Source organism: Filicampus tigris, chromosome 13 (assembly GCF_054856515.1).
Source record: "Filicampus tigris isolate MCC_2025a chromosome 13, RoL_Ftig_1.0, whole genome shotgun sequence".
Classification (NCBI taxonomy): domain Eukaryota; kingdom Metazoa; phylum Chordata; class Actinopteri; order Syngnathiformes; family Syngnathidae; genus Filicampus; species Filicampus tigris.
Window position 1 is genome coordinate 21,471,311 of NC_141229.1, and position 25,096 is coordinate 21,496,406.

The 25,096-nt window shown below is 40.9% G+C and overlaps 1 protein-coding gene and 1 pseudogene across 1 annotated transcript in view; one reads left to right on the top strand and one right to left on the bottom strand.

The window, feature by feature from the left end:
* Positions 1-25,096, top strand: part of enpep (glutamyl aminopeptidase) — a 34,998-nt gene that overhangs the window by 826 nt on the left and 9,076 nt on the right. The window contains exons 2-14 of the mRNA XM_086049476.1: positions 821-962; positions 1,826-1,960; positions 2,054-2,174; positions 2,264-2,418; positions 4,792-4,905; positions 4,982-5,116; positions 5,215-5,280; positions 7,112-7,177; positions 7,266-7,426; positions 8,662-8,744; positions 21,291-21,427; positions 22,672-22,727; positions 22,814-22,964. Of these exons, the coding sequence (XP_085905602.1) occupies positions 821-962; positions 1,826-1,960; positions 2,054-2,174; positions 2,264-2,418; positions 4,792-4,905; positions 4,982-5,116; positions 5,215-5,280; positions 7,112-7,177; positions 7,266-7,426; positions 8,662-8,744; positions 21,291-21,427; positions 22,672-22,727; positions 22,814-22,964 (1,522 nt within the window). The remainder of the gene's footprint in view (positions 1-820; positions 963-1,825; positions 1,961-2,053; positions 2,175-2,263; positions 2,419-4,791; positions 4,906-4,981; positions 5,117-5,214; positions 5,281-7,111; positions 7,178-7,265; positions 7,427-8,661; positions 8,745-21,290; positions 21,428-22,671; positions 22,728-22,813; positions 22,965-25,096) is intronic.
* On the bottom strand, positions 8,866-20,036 carry LOC147137936 (uncharacterized; annotated as a pseudogene).

Genomic DNA, 25,096 nt, shown 5'->3' on the forward strand with positions numbered 1-25,096 from the left:
GAAATCCATTTCCAATTTCCAAATTTCCAAATCTTAAATCTTCTTTCGGGGGCCGTATTATATATAAAAACGGGCCCCAACTTTCAATCGAGATTAATTTCTTAATTTTTTTATGGAATAAATGCAACTTCAGGTATAACTTCCTTGAGCATTCTGACGCAATGGACAAACACCTTGTACTTTTAGAACACTGGCATGATAGTTGCTGGAAATGGACCTCTATACAGTACACCTATGTAGATATTGCACCAAAAACCAGACATTTGCAGCTAGAATTGTCATTTGCCGCGTTGATAATGTATAGAGTGTATTCCTGATTAGTTTAAAGTTATCTTCATTGAAAAAAACTGCATTTCTTTCAAAAATAAGGACATTTCTTGGTGACCCCAAACTTTTGAATGGTAGTGTGTGAATGTGTGTATGTGTGTGTGTGTGTGTGTGTGTATATATATATATATATATACTTTTTTTTCTTGGCACTCTCTCGGACCAGTTTTCTTCCATTTTGGAGGGACATCCAGTTCTTGGTAAAGTGAATGTTATGCAGTATTTTCTCTTGATGATGACTGTCTTCATTCTGTTTCATGGATGGATGGATAATCAAAAGGTGAAAATTTGAGAAATTCACAATGCATTGAGTATTGAGAAATGCAGGGCAGAAATTTGAAAAATATATGATATACAAAAATACAGTCCATACAGTAGCTGATATATCAACTGAAATAAAGAATGCAACATAAGCAAAGCTCAAATACACATCCGTAAGATGGGTTCAAACAAAGTTGCTGTTTCTTGACTACTCTTGCGTTTCTTTTATCAGAAAGATTGCTGCGACTGATCATGAGCCAACAGATGCCCGGAAATCGTTTCCTTGTTTTGATGAACCAAACAAAAAGGCCACTTTTAAAATCTCCATCATTCATGATGATGCCTATGATGCTCTGTCCAACATGCCACATGAGGTATGCATTATAGTTGCAACAATATCTGAAAAGAATATCCTACATTGAATAATGCCAAAATGCCAAAATGTGTGGATTTGCTTTGCATATCGTCGCTGTCCTGTGAAAAACACTTAAATCCAATTTGGGATTTTTTAAAAAATGTTCACGTTAATGTGATGTTTAACGCGGAAACAACATTCACGTAAAATAAGAACATTGAAAAAAGTTGACATAAGTGTTTTTCACAGGACAGTGACGATATGTTTACCTGGTAAGGCACTTAAATAGCATTAAGTGTCCACAACTCATTAGTGCAGTCCTTATACTGTAATCTTTTTTCCACATACTTTATTGACTCAATTCTCTTTCTACAAGGTGGTAGGGCTACACACCAGAGTCAGACAAAGAGCATTTGGGGGTTCGGAGTGACTTTGATATCTTAATTATGGATTTTTTTCCTTGCTATTACTAGACCATACAGTTGATAATTAATTGTGAGTGAAGGAGGGAAGAGGAAATACCATAATTTATATCGTCGTTGTCCTGTGAAAAACACTTATCTCCAATTTTGGAAACTTTTTTAATTTTCACATTAATGCGATGTCTGTAATGTGGAAACACCGTTCATGTAAAAATAAGAAAATGAAAAAAAAAATGGAGATAAGTGTTTTTCACATGACAGCGACGATATGCGAATTTATATGTCATGGTTTGCTGGGGGGAAAAAGACAAGAATGACAAGGATGAAAGCAGAATATCAACATAGAGGAATGAACATTTTGCCTCCCTTTTGTGGGGCAGGGGCGTGTAAGCCTACTTCAGCTTTGCAGACTGAATGACATGCACATTAGCCTCATTCGCCATTTCCACTGTCTGTTCAGATTCCCCCCGAAGCTCTGCCTGGCGAGAAAATGAGGACCTCATTCCAGAAGTCCGTTCCAATGAGCACCTATTTAGTATGTTTTGCTGTGCACCAATTCGCTCATGTGGAAAAAATATCTGCCCGAGGAATTCCAGTGAGTTTACCACCACTGCTTCCTACTATTGTTTCCACTTTTAGTGATTTTACTACAACCAGGGACCAAAATGTATTTTCTTTGTCTTTCTAGTTGAGAATCTACACCCAGCCAAGCCAGTTATCAACTGCAACATACGCAGCAAACACAACCAAGGTCATTTTTGATTACTTTGAGGAATACTTCAATATGACCTACTCCATCTCAAAACTGGGTAACATTTTATTACTCAAAAGTAATAAAACGAATTGTGCAATAATTACATGCAGCATGTGTGTGTTTGTGCATGTTTATGGCATGTAGACAAGATAGCCATCCCCGACTTTGGCACTGGTGCAATGGAAAACTGGGGACTCATCACCTACAGGGAGGCCAACTTGCTGTATGATGATAAACAATCGTCCTCCTACAATAAGCAGAGAGTTGCAAGTGTTATTGCCCATGAGCTGGTACACCAGGTAATGGTTCTTCATCATTTTTGTAATAACAGGAAATTTGAATGAAGAGCAACTCAAAAATCAATACCTTTCATTAAACAAGCAAGGAAATGTATTTTATTGATGTGGGTTATGTTAAGAAGATACATACATATATTGTATATCAGAGCACTGGATTTAATATACTTCTCAACAAATTAATGTAACAATTTTGATCTGGCTAGTTAAGTATCTTTCGGCAAGTCCTCTTCTCAAGGATGAACAGATTTGTTACAGACAATTGCAGTACAAGATCTTTTTTGTCTGTGGATCTTTGAATGTGTATTTCCCAGATAACAGCAAGAAGAAGGTTGAACATACGAAGCATTGAAGCAGTCAGTGAAGTTTTATGAACTGTTCAAAGGTTTGGGGAAGGAGGCAGGCAGGGTGCTACACTGGGGCAAGGGGGTGCTATGGCCCTGTCAGAAATCTGTGTTGTCCCAGTTCAGACCCTAAAGTAAATGTATTTTACATTTTCAAAGATTTTGTGTTTTTTAATTATGTTTAAAAACATGAACGAGTTTACAAATAGTCATTGTGTTCCAATCCAGTCCCTGCTTCCATGTTTGAGCTGCAACACCAAAGGGGTACACCCTTTGGTGTTTGGGAGGGGAGTGGTGGGATGGGGGTCGTCATTTAGTTCATTTAATTGTGCACTTGGCTCCAAAATTTGCCATTGCTCTGTGGTTACTTATAATGAATTATGGTTTTGTGTTGAAATTCTTTGGCCGGATTCAGTTAGATTTCCTTTCATAACGAACATGCTCATGCTGTATATTATGCTTTTCCTGAAGGAAATTAGAAACACTTTTTAGAGTAAGTGAAATGATGAAAATGTATTATTATTGGCACCAAGCCTGGAAAGAGGCATCAGTTGGGTCATTTGTAATAAAAAATACAAATGATTGTCCTTTACAATACAACCCTGTTAAAGACAAACAATAAACCTTCACCCTGTGCAGTACTATGTTGTAAAATCATTTGTCTGAAGGTTGATGAGTCAGATGTTCATGCACAAGCTTTTATGATCTGATTTTTGCGAATGTTACTGATTACATATCAACTACAATGGATTTAAAGTAATAATTTGATTTTCTGTACGTATTCAACTTTCAGGTTGAATTTAAAGTGGGAGTCAACTCAAACATTTTTTTTCAAGAATATGTTCTATGCAGGCCCAATACTTGAAACGAGGCATGCTGATTAATATTGTGTTTGTGGAATATGAGTTAAGAAACAAAATCCAACAGTTTTTAGCCATTACAGGGGGCAGCCATTTTGCCACTTTCTTTCAACTTGAAAAACAAAATGTTTGGATTGGCTTCCCGTTTAAGTGGTTTAAAACAATAAAGCTCATGCCATTTTTCATTCAGGAATCCGTACCTTTTGCAGAATACCAACCGTCCATTTTCAGGGACTCATTAGTATTTAGACAATTTAACATTCACCAGAGAAATGTAAAGGACAGAGTTATCCAAATTCCCCCCAAATATTTTTGTGAAATAAACATGTGACAGACATTTATTGTTCTCCCGATGACCATAATGAAATTTAAAGTCTTTTTAATTGTACTTTAGAAAACAAGTCCTGTTTGGCAGAAAATTTCCTACAGCTCAACCTCAATTGAAGTTTGAATTATTTGTCCTGGAGCTCAAAGAGAGAAACATTTGGCAAAATTACAACATTCTATTACTCTGTTAGACACAGTTGAAAGCCAGAGTATGCCTTGTTTCTCTCTGGAAAAAACATTGAGAATCTGAGGCATTCTTTTATCTCCTGTTGCATTCGTTATTTTATTGCTCTCCTTTCTGATTTTGGATTAACCAAAATCTTTTGGTAACTTAGAATTACGGCAGAATTCAGCAGTTTTTTGGGTGATGAGGACCAGGAAGAGAAGAGCACATTACGCCAGTTTAAGGAAAAAAAAAAAAAAAAACTTCATTGGCTACCTGAGTGTTTTAAGATCAATTATAACCTTCTTATTAATCATAAGAAGCAGGGTCAGAATTAAGTCTCATGGCGAGGCATCCTTCCAAGTCTTGTCTGTGAAACGGCCTGTTGTTGCGCTACAGACCTCAAAGGTTTTAAAGATTATTGCTATATTTTGTCCAAATACTTTGGAGTCGCTGGAAATGAAGGTGCTCTGCATCAAATGAGTGTAATTCTTACGCTAAATGTATGCTTGTGAAACCTTTTGAAGTCCATCACGTTTTGATTGTTTAACTCAAATTCATTGTGGTGGTGTAAAAGGGCTAAACCATGAAAAAAACACTTGGGGGCCAACATTTCAATCAAATCTGTGCTTGCTTAATGATCAATAAAACGACTTTAAAAGGATTTATTTTGTCATTGCAGTGGTTTGGGAATATTGTGACGATGGATTGGTGGGATGATCTCTGGCTCAATGAAGGCTTTGCCAGCTTCTTTGAGTACATTGGCGTGGAAGTAGCAGAGCCCAGCTGGGGCATGGTAATTTAGCACCGAAAAAGAGGCCACATTTACGAACTCAATTCATTGACTCCTGTCTCCTTCACCGGGTATACAGCGGGACATAATGATCATCAGTGATGTGCTTCCTGTTATGGTGGATGACGCCCTCCTCTCGTCCCACCCAATTATTGTGAATGTCTCGTCCCCTGCCGAAATCACCTCTGTGTTTGATGCCATATCATACAGCAAGGTTTGACTAAGGCAAAAATCTCCCATTGCATCACTGGAAATAAATACAGTATTTATGAATCCAGTTTTGAAATAATGTTCATTATTCCCTTTGTCTAGGGAGCATCAATACTCAGGATGCTTGAGGACTGGATGGGTAAAGATCGATTCAGAGCCGGCTGTCAGGTACGAAAACCATAATTCAAAGACTTTAGGGCAGGTGTATCAAAGTCAAATGGACGGAGGGCCAAATACAAAATTTATAGAATGTTCGTTGAAATTTTTTAAAATGTCCAGATTGGATCGGGTCCTTCGCGCCTGCTGATGATGTCACGCTTTATATTTCTGTAATATATTTCTTTGCCTCTGTGTTTGTAAGCCCTCTGGCTGTTGTGTTTTTATGTTCGGAGTTACTAAATAGAAAATAAAATAAAGTACATTACTGCTACTTTTGCGAGGCAGCTCGAACGTCACTTCTGCTTACGACCTGAGAAGAAGCCGCTGCCCGTCTTGTGAAACAAGATCAGCGGAACGTTTGCGTTTCTCCTCTTAAACTGGAAAAAAAATTCTTGTTGACTCGGCTGCAAGATTGTATGAACTGTGAATAATGTGAAGTAAAACGGAGAGGATCATGTGATTGGTATGATGTCTCCAGCTGACTCTTGCCACGTGGCAAGGTATGGATGTTCGTGCTCCCGTCAGAGAACACAGGCCTGTATTCCACTTGACACGTCTATTTACTATGTTCTGCAACAATACAGACAAAGAATAACCTAGCAACATCATCCAATGCATATTCATTAGTTAACAATATGCCTAAACATTACAATTCACTGTATTAAGCAATTAAACAGCCAAACAATACATACAACACACATTCACACGTTTCATCACTAGAATAGTTAGTTATGCCGAAATAACTAACTAGTGTTCATCAACGTGACATCACTCACGAGAACATATCAAGGCTATTATGTACAGCAGTTAAGTTACCTGACACGAACCTAAATTATTAAATTCACCTTTTAACATGTACAAACAACAACAAACGTGGTGAAACACGGGCAATCTGCAACTACTGAGTTTGCTGGCATGAACCAACTACCAACATGTGTCAAAGGAGGAAAAAGAAAGAAAAAAAAGTCACTCGCTATCACTTAGCGCTCGAGGAGCATAAAATGCCTGCTCACAGCGTGGGACATCTCATTATTACGTCGAAACTCAATGAATTTATCAAATGCCAACAATTTCTAATAGTAAAACAACGTGAACTTTCTAACATGAAGTATTTCTTGATAAAGCTTGTTTTACTCCGAAGAACTTTTCACCACAATCCGATTCTGAAAGCCACGAAACAGTGACGTGAGGTCTTCAGTCGGCACGTAGACTACCGAAGGACGATCCTCGCAAAAGTAGTGGTGATGTTCGTTATTTTATTTTATATTTAGCAAACACAACAGCCAGCGAGTGGTAAACATAGATGGAAAGAAATGTATTACAGAAATTGTGTGACAAATGGGGTTATCTGTGCTGTGGTCGAATTTGTGTTTTGCCGGGTTGTGTTTTTCCGAGGTTAGTGAATGCATCGCGCGGCTCGCTGATGTGAGTGGAGGGGATGGAAACGAGAGAAGCGGAGAAGGAGAGTCGTTGCACTTTTTTGACTGAACGGTTGTCGTACTGTATTGGCATCGGCTGTGGCCCACAGTAGCCGGTTGGACTAATAAAAACGTGATAGTTAAACTACGTCTGTGTTCTTGGAAGACGCTACAATATATTTTAAAGCGTGACGTCATCGGAGGGCGCGAAGGACCCGATCACTTCTGCTGCCCACAACGGCTTGCTGCGGGCCGGATCTAAAAATAAAACAATATCATCCCAGGGGCCGTGGAAAATCTTCTCGCGGCCGGATGTGACTTTGACATATGTGCTTTAAGGGATTTACACAACTTTTCTCAAGTTGCATTTGACTACATTTCAATGTTTAATCTGACTGAATCCTTCTTCCTTGTTTTTGCAGAAATATTTAAAAGATTACTACTTCAAGAACGCGAAAACCAGCAACTTTTGGGCGTCTTTGGCAGATGTGCGTTTAGCCTATGTCAGACACTTGATTGAGATTCTATGATCTGTGTGTTCTGATCATTAAACAATTGCCATTTTCCACTGTATAGGTTAGTGGGTTTCCGGTTGGGGAGGTAATGGACACATGGACCAAGCAGATGGGTTATCCAGTGGTGGACTTGACTGTCACAGAGACACAGGCCAAATTGAAACAAAATCGTTTCCTCATGGATCCTAATGCCGATACCAACCAACCTCCTTCACCCCTTGGGTAAGAAATACAAAAAGGACACTCAAACTTTGATTGAGACATTTCTCCACACCATAGATTAATACAAAGAAAGACAGATTAAATTGACAGAAAACATCTCAAAAGCCTCCAGATGAAACCATGGTCACATGGGCATTCCGTCTATGTGACGGACCGGTCCGTCTATTCGTCACTAGCGGACGCCCATTTTGCTGACGGTTGACGAATGATGGGAAAATTTTTAAATAGATGGATTAAGCATAGACGGAAACACCTTTATTTAGTCTGTTATTCGTTTGCAGTCCGTCCATTAGTCTATTTTTCGCAGCAAGGCTTCGGTGGCCGCAGTGAGCGCAGGGAGGAAAATAGTGAGTTGTTGTTGCTTGTGGACATTTGAGTAAGGGACCAGGCTGTGAACAGACTTCCAAAGCTCAGTGAGTTACTATTTCTGTTCAAATATCGTCATCCGTGGGGGGAGGGGGAGTGAAAGTTTAGTCGGACTCGCCGACGAACGGCTGTTTAAAATTAGAGGCGGACGGGCCCATAGACAAGTACTATTTTTTTACCCCCGGAAAAAAAGGCGAATGACGGACAAGAGAAGGGTACCTGCGCTGCAGACGGATGACGAATATCGGACACTTTTTAGTAAAATGCCCACCTCTGGTCACTTGTACCTCTGACAGGGAGAGAAACATATGGAGAAAGAAAGAAAGAAAAAAGAGCACAGCTCATTATCAAAAAAGCTGCCACATCATATATTGCATCATGTGTCAAACATGGTCGTGGACATGTACTGTGTACTGGATAGGGAGATGCTCTCTGCTCAGATTTTAGCCAAATACAACAAAAAGAATGGTCCTTCCGAGTGTTGATGAATAAAAGCACTTGCAAAGCACTTGAAGAACTTTTAAAGGATAATGGCGGGTGAAGGCTTGGCAAAGAATATCCAGGGAAACTCAGAATTTAGAAATTCTAAAACACTTTAGAGTTTTGATGTCTATGGCTTCCACACTCTAAATGTTTATAGATGGTAAATCGTTTTTTGATCCAAGTATTCAAGATATTTTTTTGATTTTTTTTTACATTTATGTTGCATAGTCAAAAACTGCTGAGTAGGCCCTACCTGAAAATTGAGTCATTCACAAAATGTTTCTAATTCAGAATGTTGAATTCCATTTGAAGATTGAGGAAGAATCTAATGTATTCCTGTGTTATCTTAGTTCATCTTGTGCATTTTTACCCATTTTCTTCCACAGTTACAAGTGGACTATACCAATCAAGTGGCACTCTGTGACGAGCAATAAGAACATGTCAGCCATGTTTAACAAGAGTAGCACAGGTAGGATTCTATGCTTCTTCATCATCATATCATCTGTGTGAGGGGACAGGGGGTGCAGTGTACACGCAATTGAAGGCCTGATACAGATTGATAGAGACAGACAATGACTTCAAATTCACAACTATGGGCAATTTGGATTCTCCACTGAACCAAAGTCAAATGATTTTAGGCTGGGGGAACAATCTGCAGTTCCTGGACCCAAAACAGCGCAAGCAGAACATTGCACTTAGAAAGGGCATACCTGAAACACATCCAATCCCAGGACAATAGTGCTGCAAGGCAGCTGCGGGAACCATGCTCCTCCCACTGTGCTGCCCTGCTTCATCTTCAAGTGGGGTTCCAACGCTCTCCTCTTGGGGGCCTGCCAGGGCACTTCGGTGGGGATGGGAGACTACCCTGGGTCCCTGGGCACAGGTGGTGTCCTTTTGGGTGGGACCACCTGGGGTACGAGTATAAAAAGCCAATTCAATTCAGTTTCACACATCCTGTTATAACTGGCGATGTGGCTTTGTTCAGAATTAACCAATCACATTCTAGATCATGTTAAATAGGAATCAGAACACACTTGCCACTATTTAAAGTGCCTCTGATAAACCTTAGATGTTCCTGTTAGTGTAGTGTAGTGTAGTTCGTCCCAGCATTCCTCCGGAGTGCTAAGGCTGGATTGGTGAGGGAAATAAACTTCTCTGACTCAGTCATTTTGATTAGATAAAGAATTTTATTTTGGTCATATGCTGGATGTCAAAAAGTCTCCTGAAAGGAGTCTCCCCCTCTCTTGTGTCTGGCTTCTTACAAGGAGCAACATGAAAAGTCAAACTTACTTACATTTGCATTCCTTACACCCTATTTCTTTGTTCACCTCTAAAGCCTGTAGGGTGTCTTTTAAGCACAGATAGTCAAGTCAAGATTCAAGTAACTTCCTCTCCTGCCCAGAGAATGAAATGATTACATCCCAAGGGGAGACCATAAAAGTTTTATTGTACTCATTGGAATGTCTGCTATCTTGCAAGCCTTTGTGAGTCTTCACTTTGAAGATGCAATACCTCCGAGGCCCTGACGCAGCCTTCTGATAGTATGATTTAATCAGTCCACACTCCCTTCATAATTAAGTAAATAGATCTAATTTAATATCAGAATTATTTGATATTATTATGTACCTCATTATATTAGGCTTTTCCTGACATTGTTTAGCGTTCTAGCAATGTCTGAGGCTTTTGTGCTAACACTAACTGGTATTTGGAATGTTCATAATTCCCTCCACCTAAAGAGAACCTGAGTAAAGAACCTGAATTAAAAACAAAAACAGTAAGGGTCACTGTAAGTGAAGTGATGAAAAGCAATCATTCTTTCAGCCACCCACCCAAATCCACTCATGTTGGTCAAGCCCTGCCTTAACCCCAGGAGAGAAAAAAAATCCTGGCTCCGTGCGTAGTGTTATGTTCTGTTGAAACCAAGGTTGAAGTTTTTGGTTCTGATGTTCGACAGTATGTTAAGGTTGCAAAAACAACTCAAAACAGAGGAGGATGCTCACAACACAACCTACCTCACACATACTGTACAATGCCATTCCTTTCATTCCTTCCATAGAGACTCAATAAGCAACACGGCCACTTTTGGCATTCAGGTGCCTCCACCATGGGTGTTTGTGGAGCTCAAATAGCTCCACACATGACTTTATGTACTTACCCATACGGAAGAAAAAGTAGTTCCCCTTTGCCTTGTATAGCACTTTAAAACTGCCTCCTCTTCTTTGACATGGTCACAAGTGCTGAGGATCAAACTCAAAACCTTCAAGATGGGAGACTACCACTTAACCACCAACCGCACATTATTTAGACAACATCTTTATAGTTGGCTTACTCTACACTGTGTTCCTTTTAATGATAGGCATTACCTCACATCACCAACATATCAAAAGTGTCCATATTTTGATTTAAAACTCAATTTTTCAAAAAGATCTGTTATCTGAGGTATCGATATTTCAGAGTCTGTTTGTACATCACATTTTTGCCCATAATTCCAAAAGGTATGTTTGGCACAAAGATAAAACTGCTCATCACCAAAATAATAGCATACCTTTAATAAGGCATGCTGATGGTAGCATCATGCTTTGGGACAAGGTGGAGGGAATTATAAAAATGTCCAAGTACCAGTAAGTGACAGAATAAAACCTTGAAGCTTGAAAGCATAATAATGCCAGGAATAGTCTACTAGAACAGTTGAACTTAATTTGTGTTATCACTCTGCCTGGGTTGCAGAGTAAGGTCATGCCGTTGCCATACTATGGAGAGTTCCAGTTTTCTGTCGCCGTGGACCATCTTCACTACACGTACACAAACATTAGCCCCTTTTCCACCAACAAGCCCAGGAGCATTTAGTTCCAGGTAATATAAGTTCCTGTGGCCCAGGTGGTTTGCATTCCCACCCCAACTCATACTTCTTGATAAATTATGCAAATGAGACTGATGACGCATCAGTGGGAGGTGTTACTTCCCTACTCATTACTGACACCCTACATCAACATCAAATTGGACGTAGAGAATAATTAAGTGACCTTTAAAGCTATCATATAATTAATCTAAGTTTAATATTGGTTAACTTTAAAATATACGATCAATATTCAAATGTGTCAACATGGAAATCAGAGTGAAAGTATTGTTGCATTTGCTTATGTAAACTTATCTTTTTATTTACACTTTATCTCAATAAGGAAGTGATATATATATATATATATATATATATATATATATAATAAGGAAGTGATATATATATATATATATATATATATATATATATATATATATATATATATATATATAAAATGTCCGCTGATAGTGTAGTGGTACACACGCCTGAGTTGTGTGCGGGCAGCGTGGGATCGATTCCCGCTCAGTGACAGTGTCTATGCGTGCCCTGCGACTGGCTGACGACCAGTTCGGGGTGTAGTCTGCCTTCGCCCATTGACGGCTGGGATAGGCTCCAGCAACTCCCCGCGACCCTGTATAGGATAAGCGGTTTGGAAGATGACATGACATGACATGACATGACATATATATATATATATATATATATATATATATATATATATATATATATATATATATATATATATATATATATATACACACATATATATAATGAAAAAGTTTTTCCCTAATACACATAATAGCTTGTAGTATATATGAGTACCGGTATGTGTATTTGCTTTTATTTTGCCATGTTTTAATCTGCTGTCTGTAGCCCGGTCAGCTTTGCAAATACCATACATGGATAAGTAAAAGTTAAATAAATGAAATAAATACATGGCTTCATTGACAGCTCTTATGGAGTTTTTAATTACAGCAGCGTGAAGTGTGTTTTGGAGAAAAAATATATATACATTGCGACTTTTTATTTGTGCACACTAAAAGACAAAATAAACACAGCCAGAAGCCGGGCTGTATTTACTATGCTCTTGCACCCGGACCAACTTGGCATCACTCGCAACTTGGAAAAGTGTCTGGCTTGCCATACATCATTTTCTGCCACAGTGAACTCCTGGTACCCTGATGGAGAGCTCACACTTGTCCCTGCATTGGAAACTTCTTCAGCATGTGCAACAGCTGCAAATCAAAACATGCAAAAAAATGTCATAGTTTAGTATTAGTGGATATAAGTCAGTGATTTATGCAGACATTTGCATTTTATGTTCATCAGATGTTGTTGTTTTTAAAAAATAGATATTTATTCAGGTGCAGTTTTTTATTTAACGCGCCATATTTTATTTTTTTCAAGTACTGTACTTCAGTTTATAAAAGGTGCTTCCACCTTTGCTATGTTGAGGTGGCAGAGCCTTACCTTTGGCATCAGCCTGTTATTGCTATAAGTAACTAAAAAGTGCTACTGATAGTTGCTGCAACAGGTGACAAATCAAATCAAACCACAAAGTATTTCTGTGAGTACAACAGGTATTTTACCTTCATGCCTCAGAAACAGCAGCGCAGCACATCCACGATCCAGAAAGAGTTGATTGGTCTCCTTTTCCGCTTACAAGTTGACATACAATAGCAAACTGAGTAACATTAAATAATTTAAGTGCCCTACAAATTATTGTAAAATGAAATTTATCAGGACTGGCGATGCTTGAGTCGCAGGAGACACTGCACTTGTGTAGCGGATGATGACGGCTCATGATTTTTTCACTTGAAACTGTCTCAAAATGTCCATCCAGAACAGCTGTAAATCAAAATACATGCCCAAAAAAGGCCAGAGTTCAGTAGATAAGAAGATAAGATAAGAAGGCCTTTATTGATCCCACAGTGGGGAAATTTTCAGTGTTACAGCAGCAAAGATATAGGTCACATAGGGACGGCGTCATAATGTAGCCATTAATGTATAACATTAACGGCAAACATTCAGGATCAAACTTATGTAAATATACGCAGTAACATGTGTATGTACACATGTATATACACACCAACATACACCTACATAAAAAGTGTGAGGAACACTCATTTTAACATGTACATAGTACAGAGGAAAAATACTGCACTGCAGTGCTGTAGTGAAATGTAAGGAACAGCATTGGTAATAAAACTACGGTATTACAGTAGTGGGGAATGTTGGGTATTGCACGATATGAGCTCAGGTGCAGGACTGCACAATTGCACTAATGTCCGCCAGTTTGTAGAGACTACACAATGTTCTTGTTAAAGAGTCTGACAGCAGCAGGCAAGAAGGAGCGGCGGAATCTCTACTTTGCACAGCGAGGGTGTAACAGTCTGTCGCTGAAGGAGCTGTGGAGTGCTGTTAGGGTGCCCTGGAGGGTGGGGTCAGGGTTGTCCAGCATTGATGACAGCTTGGCCAACATCCTCCTGTCCCCCACCGAGTCCACAGAGTCCAGGGAGCAGCCCAGGACAGAGCCGGCCCTCCTGACCAGTTTGTCCAGCCGCTTCTTGTCCCGGGCCGAGACGCCGCCTGCCCAGGAGACCACTCCCTGGAAGATGACCGATGCAACCACAGAGTCATAAAAGTTCCTGAGGAGTGTCCCCTGAACTCCAAAAGACCTCAGTCTCCTGAGTAGGAAGAATCTGCTCTGACTCTTCCTATAGAGGGCGTCTGTGTTGTCGCTCCAGTCCAGTTTATTGTACAGATGAACACCCAGGTACATCTGTTCCCTGGATACTCACTGGTGCAGGTGAAGAGTGATGGCGCCTACCGAAATCCACCACCATTTCTTTGGATTTCCCCGCATTGATCAGGAGGCGGTTCTGCTGGCACCAGTCCACAAAACCCTGACTAAGTTCTCTGTACTACCGATCATCTCCGCCTGTGATGAGGCCGACAATCGTAGAGTCGTCAGAGAACTTCTGCAGGTGCTGTAGTTGAAGTCCGAGGTGTAGAGGGTGAACAGGAAGGGAGCCAAGACAGTTCCCTGTGGGGCCCCTGTGCTACAGAGGAGCACGTCAGACACACAAGTCCTGTGTCCTCACACACTGTGGCCGGTTTGTGAGGTAGTTCTGGATCCATGTGGTGAGGTGGTGGGCCACCCCCTCCCGCTCCAGCTTGTCTCCCAATAGGGTGGGCTGGATGGTGTTGAAAGCACTGGAGAAATCAAAGAACATGATCCTCACAGTGCTTCCCGCCTTCTCCAGGTGGGAGAGTGAAGTGTGGAGGAGGTAGATGATGGCATCATCCACACTGATGCCAGGCTGGTATGGTAATATTAGGTTATATGGGCCTGTAATTTAAGCCTTACGTTTGCATTTTATTTTTAACAGTTGTCTTTTTTAACATTTATTTGAGGTGGAAGTTATTCAAAATGCAATGCTTCATTATGTAAATTTGTTCCCTGTATGTTCAAACTGAATATTACAGTGGCTAATAAAACGAATCTACTTTCTGTAAATACAGTAAATCCACTATCCTGTTTTATGAATACTTCAGTGGTGAGACTTTGAACAGCTAACCATTTTCAGTGCACATGCGCTCACACAATTTGTGTTTCTGCTAAAAATGACAATATTCCAAGTATGAGTATTTCGTGTTTACCTTCGTCAGTAGCGCCACAGCAGAATCCATCGCTCCGGTGTCCAAGAACGCGTGTCCAACCCACGGCGTCTAGTTGATCGTACAATTTGCTCACTTGTCGGTCATTTCCACTCCAGCTGTTGTGATCCGGGAGCTTTTTATCTGTCTTGTTTTAACTTTACATCTTACACGGACTTGTTTTGCCGTGCGAACAGTTTAAACTTGCCTTGCTCGGCAGTAATAAGCTGGTGCATACTGGTTGCTCCTTGTCGCCGATTAAAAGTTGGGTTGGATATCTTTGTCCCCTGAAAATGCTCACAGGAGCCTGCACATATTCGTCTGTCTATATTCATTTACTTTTTATTTACTTTTGAAATATTGGACGAGCGAGCACAGCGACGGTACACGAGTTAGCAGTTACCAGAGCTAAAGGCTAATGGCGTCGTGAACAACACACCCCCAAGTTCAACCGACCAATCGGCGTTCGGCAGCGCAGCCCGACCCCAGGAAGAGTTCTTGCTGGGCCATAATGGCCCTGGTCGCTTGCAGGGCTGAAATGTACCCAGGAATGTCCCTGGGCCAATCCGTTACCCTGGTAAATTTTTCGGGTGGAAACAAATGCGGAACCATTTTACCAGGGTAAAGTGAAAGGCTCCTCCAAAGGTTCCTGCGGTGGAAAATGGCTTATTGAGGGCCTGGAGATAAGTGTTTGATGCAGTCTTTTAGCACACCCACATCACTGTTCTGAGGTTGTGGATTCAAACCCTGGCTGTGGCCTTTTGAGTTAGAATGTTGGCCCTGTGGATGTGTGTATGGGTTTTCTGTGGTTATGCCGGTTTCCCCCACATTCTGAAAACATGCATATTAGTTTAAATAAAGACTCTAAATTGTCCTTATGTGTGAATGTGAGTGCAAATACCGCTTGCCCAAAGGCAGCTGGGATAGGTTCCAGCACCAGTGACCCTTTTGAGGATACAGTGGTACCTCTACTTACGAACGTCTCTTCATACGGAATTTTCAAGTTACGAAACGCCTCAACAGGAAAATATTGCCTCTAGTTGCGAAAGAAATTTCAGGATACGAAATGTAAAAGTATGGGGTGATACTCGCAGTATGGGCTACTACTCGCAGCTCCTGAGTTTCGTGAACGCAACATACTCATAGCTGCTCTGCCATTGGCTAGCCTAGCATCTCCCTGGCATCCCATTGGCTAAGCCTCTTCCGTATGTCTCTATGTGTGTGGATAGATAGGTAAATAGATAGATGGATGCAGCGTCCTTGTCATTCGCCCCTCGACCCATGAGGTCTTCCGATAGTTTTATGTGAATTAGAAACGAGGAACAGAAAAAAAAGGAGAAAATCGTTTTTTTTCTGTCCATACAAACAAAGCAAGAGATAATAGAAAAGTATGAAAGGGGGATGAGTTTGTTTGATCTCGCCAAAGAATATGACCGTAATGTATCGACAGTCGCCACGTTATCAAATCAGTTGTTTACAAAACGCCAGGCAAAAAACACTTCTGAGAGAGAACATGAACCAAAGAGGGCAAAAAGCGATGAGGACAGCAATTAAAAGGTAAACAACCATCATTTTTATTCCTTACTCTATTCTTTGTTTTTTTACATTATGCACAACTCTAATTTATTGTGCAATAATCTAATTGTAACATGTATTTGTTACATGTTTTCATGCATTTTTATGCTTTATAAAACATTTATGTCTGAATATTGGGGGTCTTGGAACGGATTAGGGCATTTACATGGAGAACACGTCCCTACTTACAAAATTTTCTACTTAAGAAATTTCTTCCAGAACCAATTAATTTCGTAAGTAGAGGTACCACTGTAAGCGGTATCCAAGATGGATGAATGAGAACTCAACCATCATCATATGTTAAAAGCTAAAAATGTAAATCAGAGCATTTGGTTACGGTTTGGCTATGGATGTGTGAGATGTACGTTTGAAAACGTATTTAACAAGATATCTGGGCTGAAATATAATGCAAGATGTGAACTAATCGGCTCCAAGGACTTTATTTGGCAATATTTTCAGTCACAGTAAAATATAATCATGCCGAACCAACCTCATAAAATTAGCAAAGCAGGTCTTGCAGCTACCTTGGAGAGCCCAGAGGAAGAAGCCCCAAGTGGAAATGCCTGTGACTCAAGAGTCAACAGTTCTGGAGACTATATCCTGCCTCTACACTGAACTACGTTCACTCAAAGCTGAGTTTGTGGGCATCATCGACAAGAGGATTGACCAGCTCTAGACCACCATGAAGGGCAAATTCGCAACTTTTAAACGTGAAACAACTGCACTAAATGTTAACATGCTAACAGCCTTAGCCTTGGAGAATGCCACCTCTGATTCTACTGACAGTTAGAACAAGAAATTGGGCAATTGAACTAAGTGGTGCACCAATCCTCTGTTAAATGCATTCAGCTCAAGGGGCGCAGCCGAAAACAAAACCTGCAGATTTCACATTTAAAGGAGGGCGCTGAGAATAGAAGGAAACCCAGAGACTTTGCTGTACAACTTTTGAAGAACGCTCTGTCTCTGGTCCCGTCCAGGTGACAACGAACCAACTCGCTCTCTCGTTCTTAAAAGCGGAAGAGTTACGATGGAAAGTGGCTGAATCAAAGCAGATAACTTTTGATGAACAGAGGATCCTGAAATCCCCGGCAGTTATGAAGCAGCGTGCTATGTTCAAGAGAGTGGCTGAAAGACAAACCTGGCGTGAGGTTTGGTCTGGAGCAGAAATAAAAAGGAAAAGAACATCGATCTTCATTTTAGATGTCCAAAGGGTTTGGGGGGTCCCGTGGGCCATTGAGGTGTGTGCATCTCGATTCGATATGTCTGCTTTCATGAAAGATTAAATAAATTGGAGAAAAATTACAGTTGAGAGACTTAAACTAACAAGTCAGATGGTGCCCCCCATACCAGCCCAATATTACCTCACAAAGAACAATAATTTAATTTTTCACTGTATTTTTAGTAATGATCACTGATGAAAAACCTCATCACGGTGATATTGTTTTGCATTCTTCAACACAGAATACAAAAGCCAGCTACTCCTAACTTTTCCCCCATTTGGTAGCATTTTATTAAAAAAAGAAAAGACTGGTATGACATGCCCTTACATCCTTTTCCCTCTTTTACTCAGCTGCAGGAAACATTCAACTTCCTTAAGAGTAATTTCTTCAGGTTGTTTAATTCTGAAACTATATGTACATACAAGTATTTGAATGCCCGCTTTTGAAAGCGTTTCCCCGTTAATTTTAAACAGGTGCTTTCTGCAATATACAGACTCTGATAGGAACTGTATATATATGACTGTAATTAAGCATGGGACGTTGAATTGAGGACACAGTTCCCAGACAAGGGAAGAACCTGGGAAGAGAGCCTCAATCAAGTTAATGCTTGCTCGATTTATTTGAGACATTGTCTCCATCAATTATGTGTAATTTCCTTCTCCACTACTCAAAATTTTAACTTCATATGATATTTTCTGTTGGGGTTCACCCCAGTGGACAAGAGGGTGGCCTCCCTCCGCCTTTGTGTAGGGAGACGGGTCCTAACTGTTGTTTGTGCCTGTGCACCAAACAGCAGTTCAGAGTACCCACCCTTTTGGAGTCCTTGGAGGGTGTGCTGGAGAGCGCTCCCCTTGATGACTCCATCATTCTACTGGGGGACTTCAATGCTCATGTGGGCAATGACAGTGAGACCTGGAAGAGGCGTGATTGGGAGGAACGCCCCCTCCCCCCGATCTGACCCAAGTGGTGTGATGTTATTGGACCTCTGTGCTTGTAACAGATTGTCCATAACGAACACCATGTTCAAAAAAGGTGTCCATATGTGCACTTGGCACCAGAACACCCTCGGCCGCAGTTTGATGATCAACTTTGTAGTCATGTCATCATATTTGCAGCCACATGTTTTGGACACCCAGAAGAAGAAAGGGGCGGCGGAGCTGTCAACTGTTCACCGGCTGGTAGTGTGTTTCTCCAATGGTGAGGGATACTGTCAAACTGAAGAAAACGTCCTATCGGGCCTTTTTGGCCTGTGGGACGCCGAAGGCAGCTGACAGATACCACCTGACCAAGCGGAATGCATCTTCGGCGGTCGCTATGGCAAAAACTCGGGCGTGGGAGGAGTTTGGCGAGACCGTGGTAAACGACTTCCGGGCAGCTTTGAAGAAATTCTGGTCCACCATCCAGCATCACATTAGGGGGTAGCATCCATCCATTATCTGCAGCTTATCCAAAGTTGGGTCACGGGGCATCAGCTTCAGCAGGGAACCCCAGATTTCCCTCTCCCCAGCCACATCTTCCAATTCTTCCAGAGGGGTCTTTCAGCAGGGAAGCACAGACTTCCCTCTCCCCAGCCACATCTTACAACTCTTTCGGAGTATCCCCAGGCATTTCCAGGCCAGCCGGGAGACATAGTCTCTCTAGCATGTCCTGGGTCATCTTCGGGGGCCTCCTGCTGGTGGGACATGCCCAGAATACCTCACGAGGGAGGCGTCCAGGGGGCATACTAATCAGATGCCCGAGCTACCTCATCTGGCTCCTCTCAACGTGGAGGAGCTCCGGCTTGACTCTGAGTTCCTCCCGGATGACCGAGTTTCTCACCCTATCCCTCAGAGAGAGCCCGGACACCCTGCGAATGAAACTCATTTCGGCCGCTTGTATCCAGGATCTTGTTCTTTCGGTCACGACCCACAGCTTGTGACCAGAGGTGAGAGTAGGAACGTAGATCGACCGGTAAATCGAGAGCTTCGCCTCTCGGCGTACCTGCTTTTTCACCATGACAGACCAATACAGAGTCCGCATCACAGCAGATGCTGCATCGATCTCCCGCTCCATCCTGCCCTCCCTCGTGAACAAGACCCCAAGATACTTGAACTCCTCCACTTCTGGGGAGGGATGCAGTGCACCATTAACACTGTGTATAGCGGAGATGGGGTGCTGCTGACCTCAACTCGGGATGTTGTGAGTTGGTGGGGACAATACTTCAAAGAGCTCCTCAATTGCACCGACAAGCCTGCCACTGAGGAAGCAGAGCCTAGAGACTCTAAGGTGGGCTCTCCTAGCTCTGGGGTTGAAGTAACCAGGGTGGTTAAAAAGCTCCTCGGTGGAACAGCCCGGAGGTGGATGAGATACGCCCGGAGTTACCAAAGGCTCTGGATGTTCTGAGGCTGTCGTGGTTGACATGCCTCTACAACATCGCATGGACATCGGGGACAGTCCCTCTGGATTGCCGGACCAGGGTGGTGGTCCCCATTTTTAAGAAGGGGGATGGAGGGTGTGTTACAATTACAGAGGAATCACACTCCTCAGCTTCCCTGCAAAGGTCTATTTAAGGATGCTGGAAATGAGAGTCCATTGGAGGAGCAATGCGGTTTTCCTCCCGGCCGTGGAACAGTGGACCAATTCTATACCCTCAGCATGATCCTCTAAGTTTCATGCTCGCCCAACCAGTCTTCATGTGTTTTGTGGACTTGGAGGTGTTCGACCGTGTCCCTCTGAGAATTCGGGGGATACCGGGGTACTGATTCCCCTAATACGGGTTGTTCAGTCCCTGTACCACCAATGTCAGAGTTTGGCCCGCATTGCTTTCAGTTAGTTAGATTCATTTCCAGTGTTGGGTTGGGCTCCACCAAGGCTTTCCTTTGTCACCGATTCTGTTCAGAAATTTTATGGACAGAAATTTTATGGACAGAAATTCTTGGCGCAGCCGAGGCCTTAGGGGGTCTGGTTTGGTGGACTCAGTATTTCATCTCTGCTTTATGCAGATGATGTGGTACTGTTGGCCTCTTCAAGCCAAATCTCCAAATCTCACTGGAGCAGTTCGCAGCCGAGTGTTAAGCGGTAGGGTCAAAAATTAGCACCTCCAAATCTGATACCATGGTCCTCAGTCAGAAAAGAGTCAAGTCCAGATATGGGAGGAGATCCTGTGGAAGAGTACAAGTATCTTGGGGTCTTGTTCAGGAGTGGGTCCTCCTGCATGCCGTACGTGACACTGTATCTCAAAGTAGGTCTAGATGGGACATTATAGCAGTCTGCCAAACAAAATAATGATAAACAAATCAATCAATAAATAAATGCCAAAAGATATCCTCAGGCGTACTCATGTTCACTATGTTTGATAGATGGACACATTTTTGTATGTACTTATTTTACATTTTATTACAAAAATAAGTATATATAAAAATGTGTTAGTTATTCTGTGTCCATCTATTGAACATAATGAACATTGGTTGCATGCCCTAGGATATTTTGGGCAGCAAAATGTAAAATTAACCTCAGAGGTGGGTAATCCAGGTCCAGAAAGTAAAAACCCTGCCACAATTTGGCTTCAGCCACAAGTGCTTCTACTCAACTGGCAGGTAAACAAGCTCATTTGATTAGAAGCACCTGTGGCTAAAGCCGAACCGTGGCAGGTTTTTTACTTTTTGGACCTGGATTACCCACCTTTTCTTAATTTCACTTGGTTGATCTAAAATAAAATGTTCTTTTTCACTCATATGTTTTTCAGAGCTTGTTCTAAGGGACTACTTACCTTCAGAGGATGGACTGCTGAAGATCAACAATGATCATATAGGATTCTACAGAGTTAATCATGACGGTCAAATATGGAACAAGATTAGCCAACAACTTCAAAACAACCACTTGGTACACTTACGTCACATTGTACACATTTACACAGCTGTATATGCACTCAGTTATTTATGGTTAAAATTAAGGTACAGTCACAGATACAGTACATACATCCATATATGGTCTAAGATCACGCTCTACAATCTGGTTGTTTGATTCTTTTTGTCTGAACAGAAATGTTCAACTCAGTAGAACAGTCAGTCAAACAAACTACTTTCAGCTATGAATGATTTTCTTTAGCAAAAACATCTTAAATCTTTGAAAATATCTGTTTGGTCTATAAAATCATATCATGAAGGGAGGCTATGGCTTTCCTACTCTAGATGGTCAGGTTGGTTAGACCTAGCTTAATACTGGTGGTGGTGCAGCCAGAATATACTTGTCAGAAAACAATCATCAATGAGCAGAATATAGGGTGGAAGTAAGTATGGCGCACAAATATGGTGCACAAAAAACAATTGTCAATGTGTGTAGGGATGGGTAGGGGATGATTAACCTGGCAAGAGCCAGATTTATAATGTGAATCACTCAAAGGAGTTCTCCACAGTATCAATCTGAGACAGCTCCAATGGGATCTGCTCTGGAAAAGTTTGGACATTGAGTACAATAGTTAATAGTATTAAGTTTATTTTGTCTTCCTTGTTATCTATATTTTGATTGATTCATTTATAACAGACAATAGTGATATTAGCTCGTTTATTTACCTGACATGTTTCGGCATGTTACTTCCGCCTTCTTCAGGGTGTCACTGGTGCAGTTGTGACGCATCTTTATCAGCTGATGTTCCATGAGGGCGTGACTTACCTATCAAAAATGCGAATACTTCGATGTCAGGTGTTCTTCTGATTAATATGCGTCTTTTTTGTCATCTCTTGCCGTTTTGCACACCGCACGTTGCATTGACATTATATAGGATCAGGCAAATGTTTAAATTCGCATCCGGTGGAAATGCACCATAAAAGTGATTGTCGACCAATTTTTATGTTTCTACTTACTATTAAGGCAACACAATGTGAAGATAATTTTTGTTCAATGCTGTACCTCCCACATTCCAAAAACATGCATGGGTAAGGACTCTAAATGAGGTAGGTTAGTAGGTGTGATGAGCTGATTGGTAAACTCAAAGGACAGGGATGACGAGAACAGGTGGAAACAAATACCGAGCAACGAGCAAAACAATAACACGGAACACAAGACATACCAAACTGTAATCCAAACAACAAAAACTAAATCCATGATCTATTTTCTTTTTTAAACAGGAGTTTGATGCAGCTGATCGCACAAGCTACATCGACGATGTGTTTTCTCTAGCAAGGTAAAGTATGGGACAAAATTAAACAGCACAAACAACATGTTAATGATCTGTGTATAGTAAAATCTTAATTTGAACTCATTGTTCAGGGCAGACATAATAGATTATGGCCATGCCTTCAACCTTACCATATATCTAAAAAATGAGACTCAGTACATTGTATGGAACCGGGTCGCCACCTCTATTGCCTATGTTCGGGACATGCTGTCAGGCAATCCTGCTCTCTATTCAAAATTTCAGGTGGGTAAACAGCTAACATTATTTGTATTTATTAAGAATATATGCATATGGGTCATTTTCATCTCATTTGATCTATAACAGTAAAGACATGCCCCACTGAATTTTCTTTTGCTGGTATGAGTGTTTGAAGTATTGGCAGTTGTTATCATTCAAACGGTAATAATTTCTAAGGGAAAAAAAGTTCTAGCGTAATAATTTTCAAACTTTGAAAGCCAAAATGTCTTTACCGTTATGTGTCTCAAATGAAGTCTCATGATTTGCAACGTGTCTTCTGAAGATGCTAATTACTTTTTGGGGATATATAATAGGGCTGAACGATTAATTGCATTTGCAATATAATCACGATTTGATATAATGAATTTCCTCATGGCAAAGGCTGCGATTTAAATAGTGAGATGCTCAGGGAGCGGAGCCAAGTGGGGGAGAGAGGGAGAGACGTAGGGCAGGGGGGAGCAGGCGGGGACATCATCGCTGCACATAATTTTGGGTGAGTTTTCTGTCTCACGAGACCCTGGGATGAGTATCTAACATGGGGTCTTCAATCCACTTCCTCGAGGGCCGGTGTCCTGGATGTTTCCCATCTCTCCAGGCTGCAGCACACCTGATTCAAATGCTCAGATAATCAGCAAGGTCTGCAGAAGCTGGATAACGATCCTGATCACTTGAATCAGGTGTGTTGCAGCAGTGAGAGAAGGAAAACATCCAGGAATCCGGCCCTCGAGGAATAGGATTGACGTCACAGCACTTAGCGAAACGATTCACAAAAAGTGGATATACAGGAGAATAATGTACCTTCTGTCATCTAGAGAAGAGCATTTGATTGTTTTGATTCATAAGTGGATGGCATAGATAAATGAACAAACATTTTTTTATAACAAAGTAATTTTTTTTTTGCCAAAATAAATGATATTGGGTGACTTGCCGTGGCACACTTGATGATCTCTCACAGCACAGTAAAGTGCCACAGCACACTGGTTGAGAATCACTGCTTTAGCATGTATATAATTTTATTGACTGGAGATCGGAAAGTTTGATTTTTTATATTGGCTGTGTACATTGTATTTATTTATCGATAAGTTCAGTGTTCAAGAAGTGCAATCCACTTATTTACATATCATGTTTCATGCGACATGAAAAGTTGAATATGGTGAAGTGGTACATCCACAGATTTGTTAGCACTATTATTATAATCAGCACTTTGATTTCTTACTGATTTACAATATAGTATACATAGCTGCTGTGGCAGAATTATGTTGTCATGGTGAATGCTTACACTTACAAGACTAAATGTCAATGTAGTGCAATTGTGGTAGAGAAATAAAACGTCTTTCATATTAATGCTTCATTTGCCTTTATCTTAATATCCTCCCATCTACAACAGTTCTGTTACTGTTCATTGTAATAATAACAATAATAATAATAGAGATTGATTAATTGCTTGTTTGTTAAATTAATTGTAAAGCACCTTAAAAGTAATCCCAATATAGCTATCACAATTTTAGGGGAATAATTAGATTATTTTCCATAATCGTTCAGACCTGATATACAGTACAGTCGGGGTGTAACGAAATCTGATTTGAATAATAACATCGGTTTTGAGTAAAAAGATGTGAGTGCATCCCATCAAACCGTTTCACTTATGGTTCAGTACACTTGGACTTCGGTTTGGTAAAAAGTAAAAATGAACACATGAAGTATCGTCACTGAATTATTATTATTAAACATTATTTTTGTTGTTATTGTATTTTCACTTTTTTAATAATAAATGTATCTTTGTTTGTCTATCCATGCCAGCAGCATGTAGTGATAGGCAAAAAAATTAAATGCTCTTCCATTGGATGTCAAAAAATACAATCAATGTGTGCACCCACCAGAGGTGGGAGTAAGTCACATATGTGCAACTCACAAGCAAGTCTCAGGTTGTAGACTACAAGTTTCAGTCAAGTCACAATTAAGTTACTGTGGTAAAAATAAGTCACATCACCAAAAAAAAGGAAGTCAAGTGATTACTTTGTTCAAACAAGTCAAAACTCAAGTCATAAAATCTTACTCAGCACAACAAATTGAATAATTGGTGTGATGATGAAAGCGGAGGCTGTGTAAAATGGGGTGGAAGCACAACTGTCCAGGTG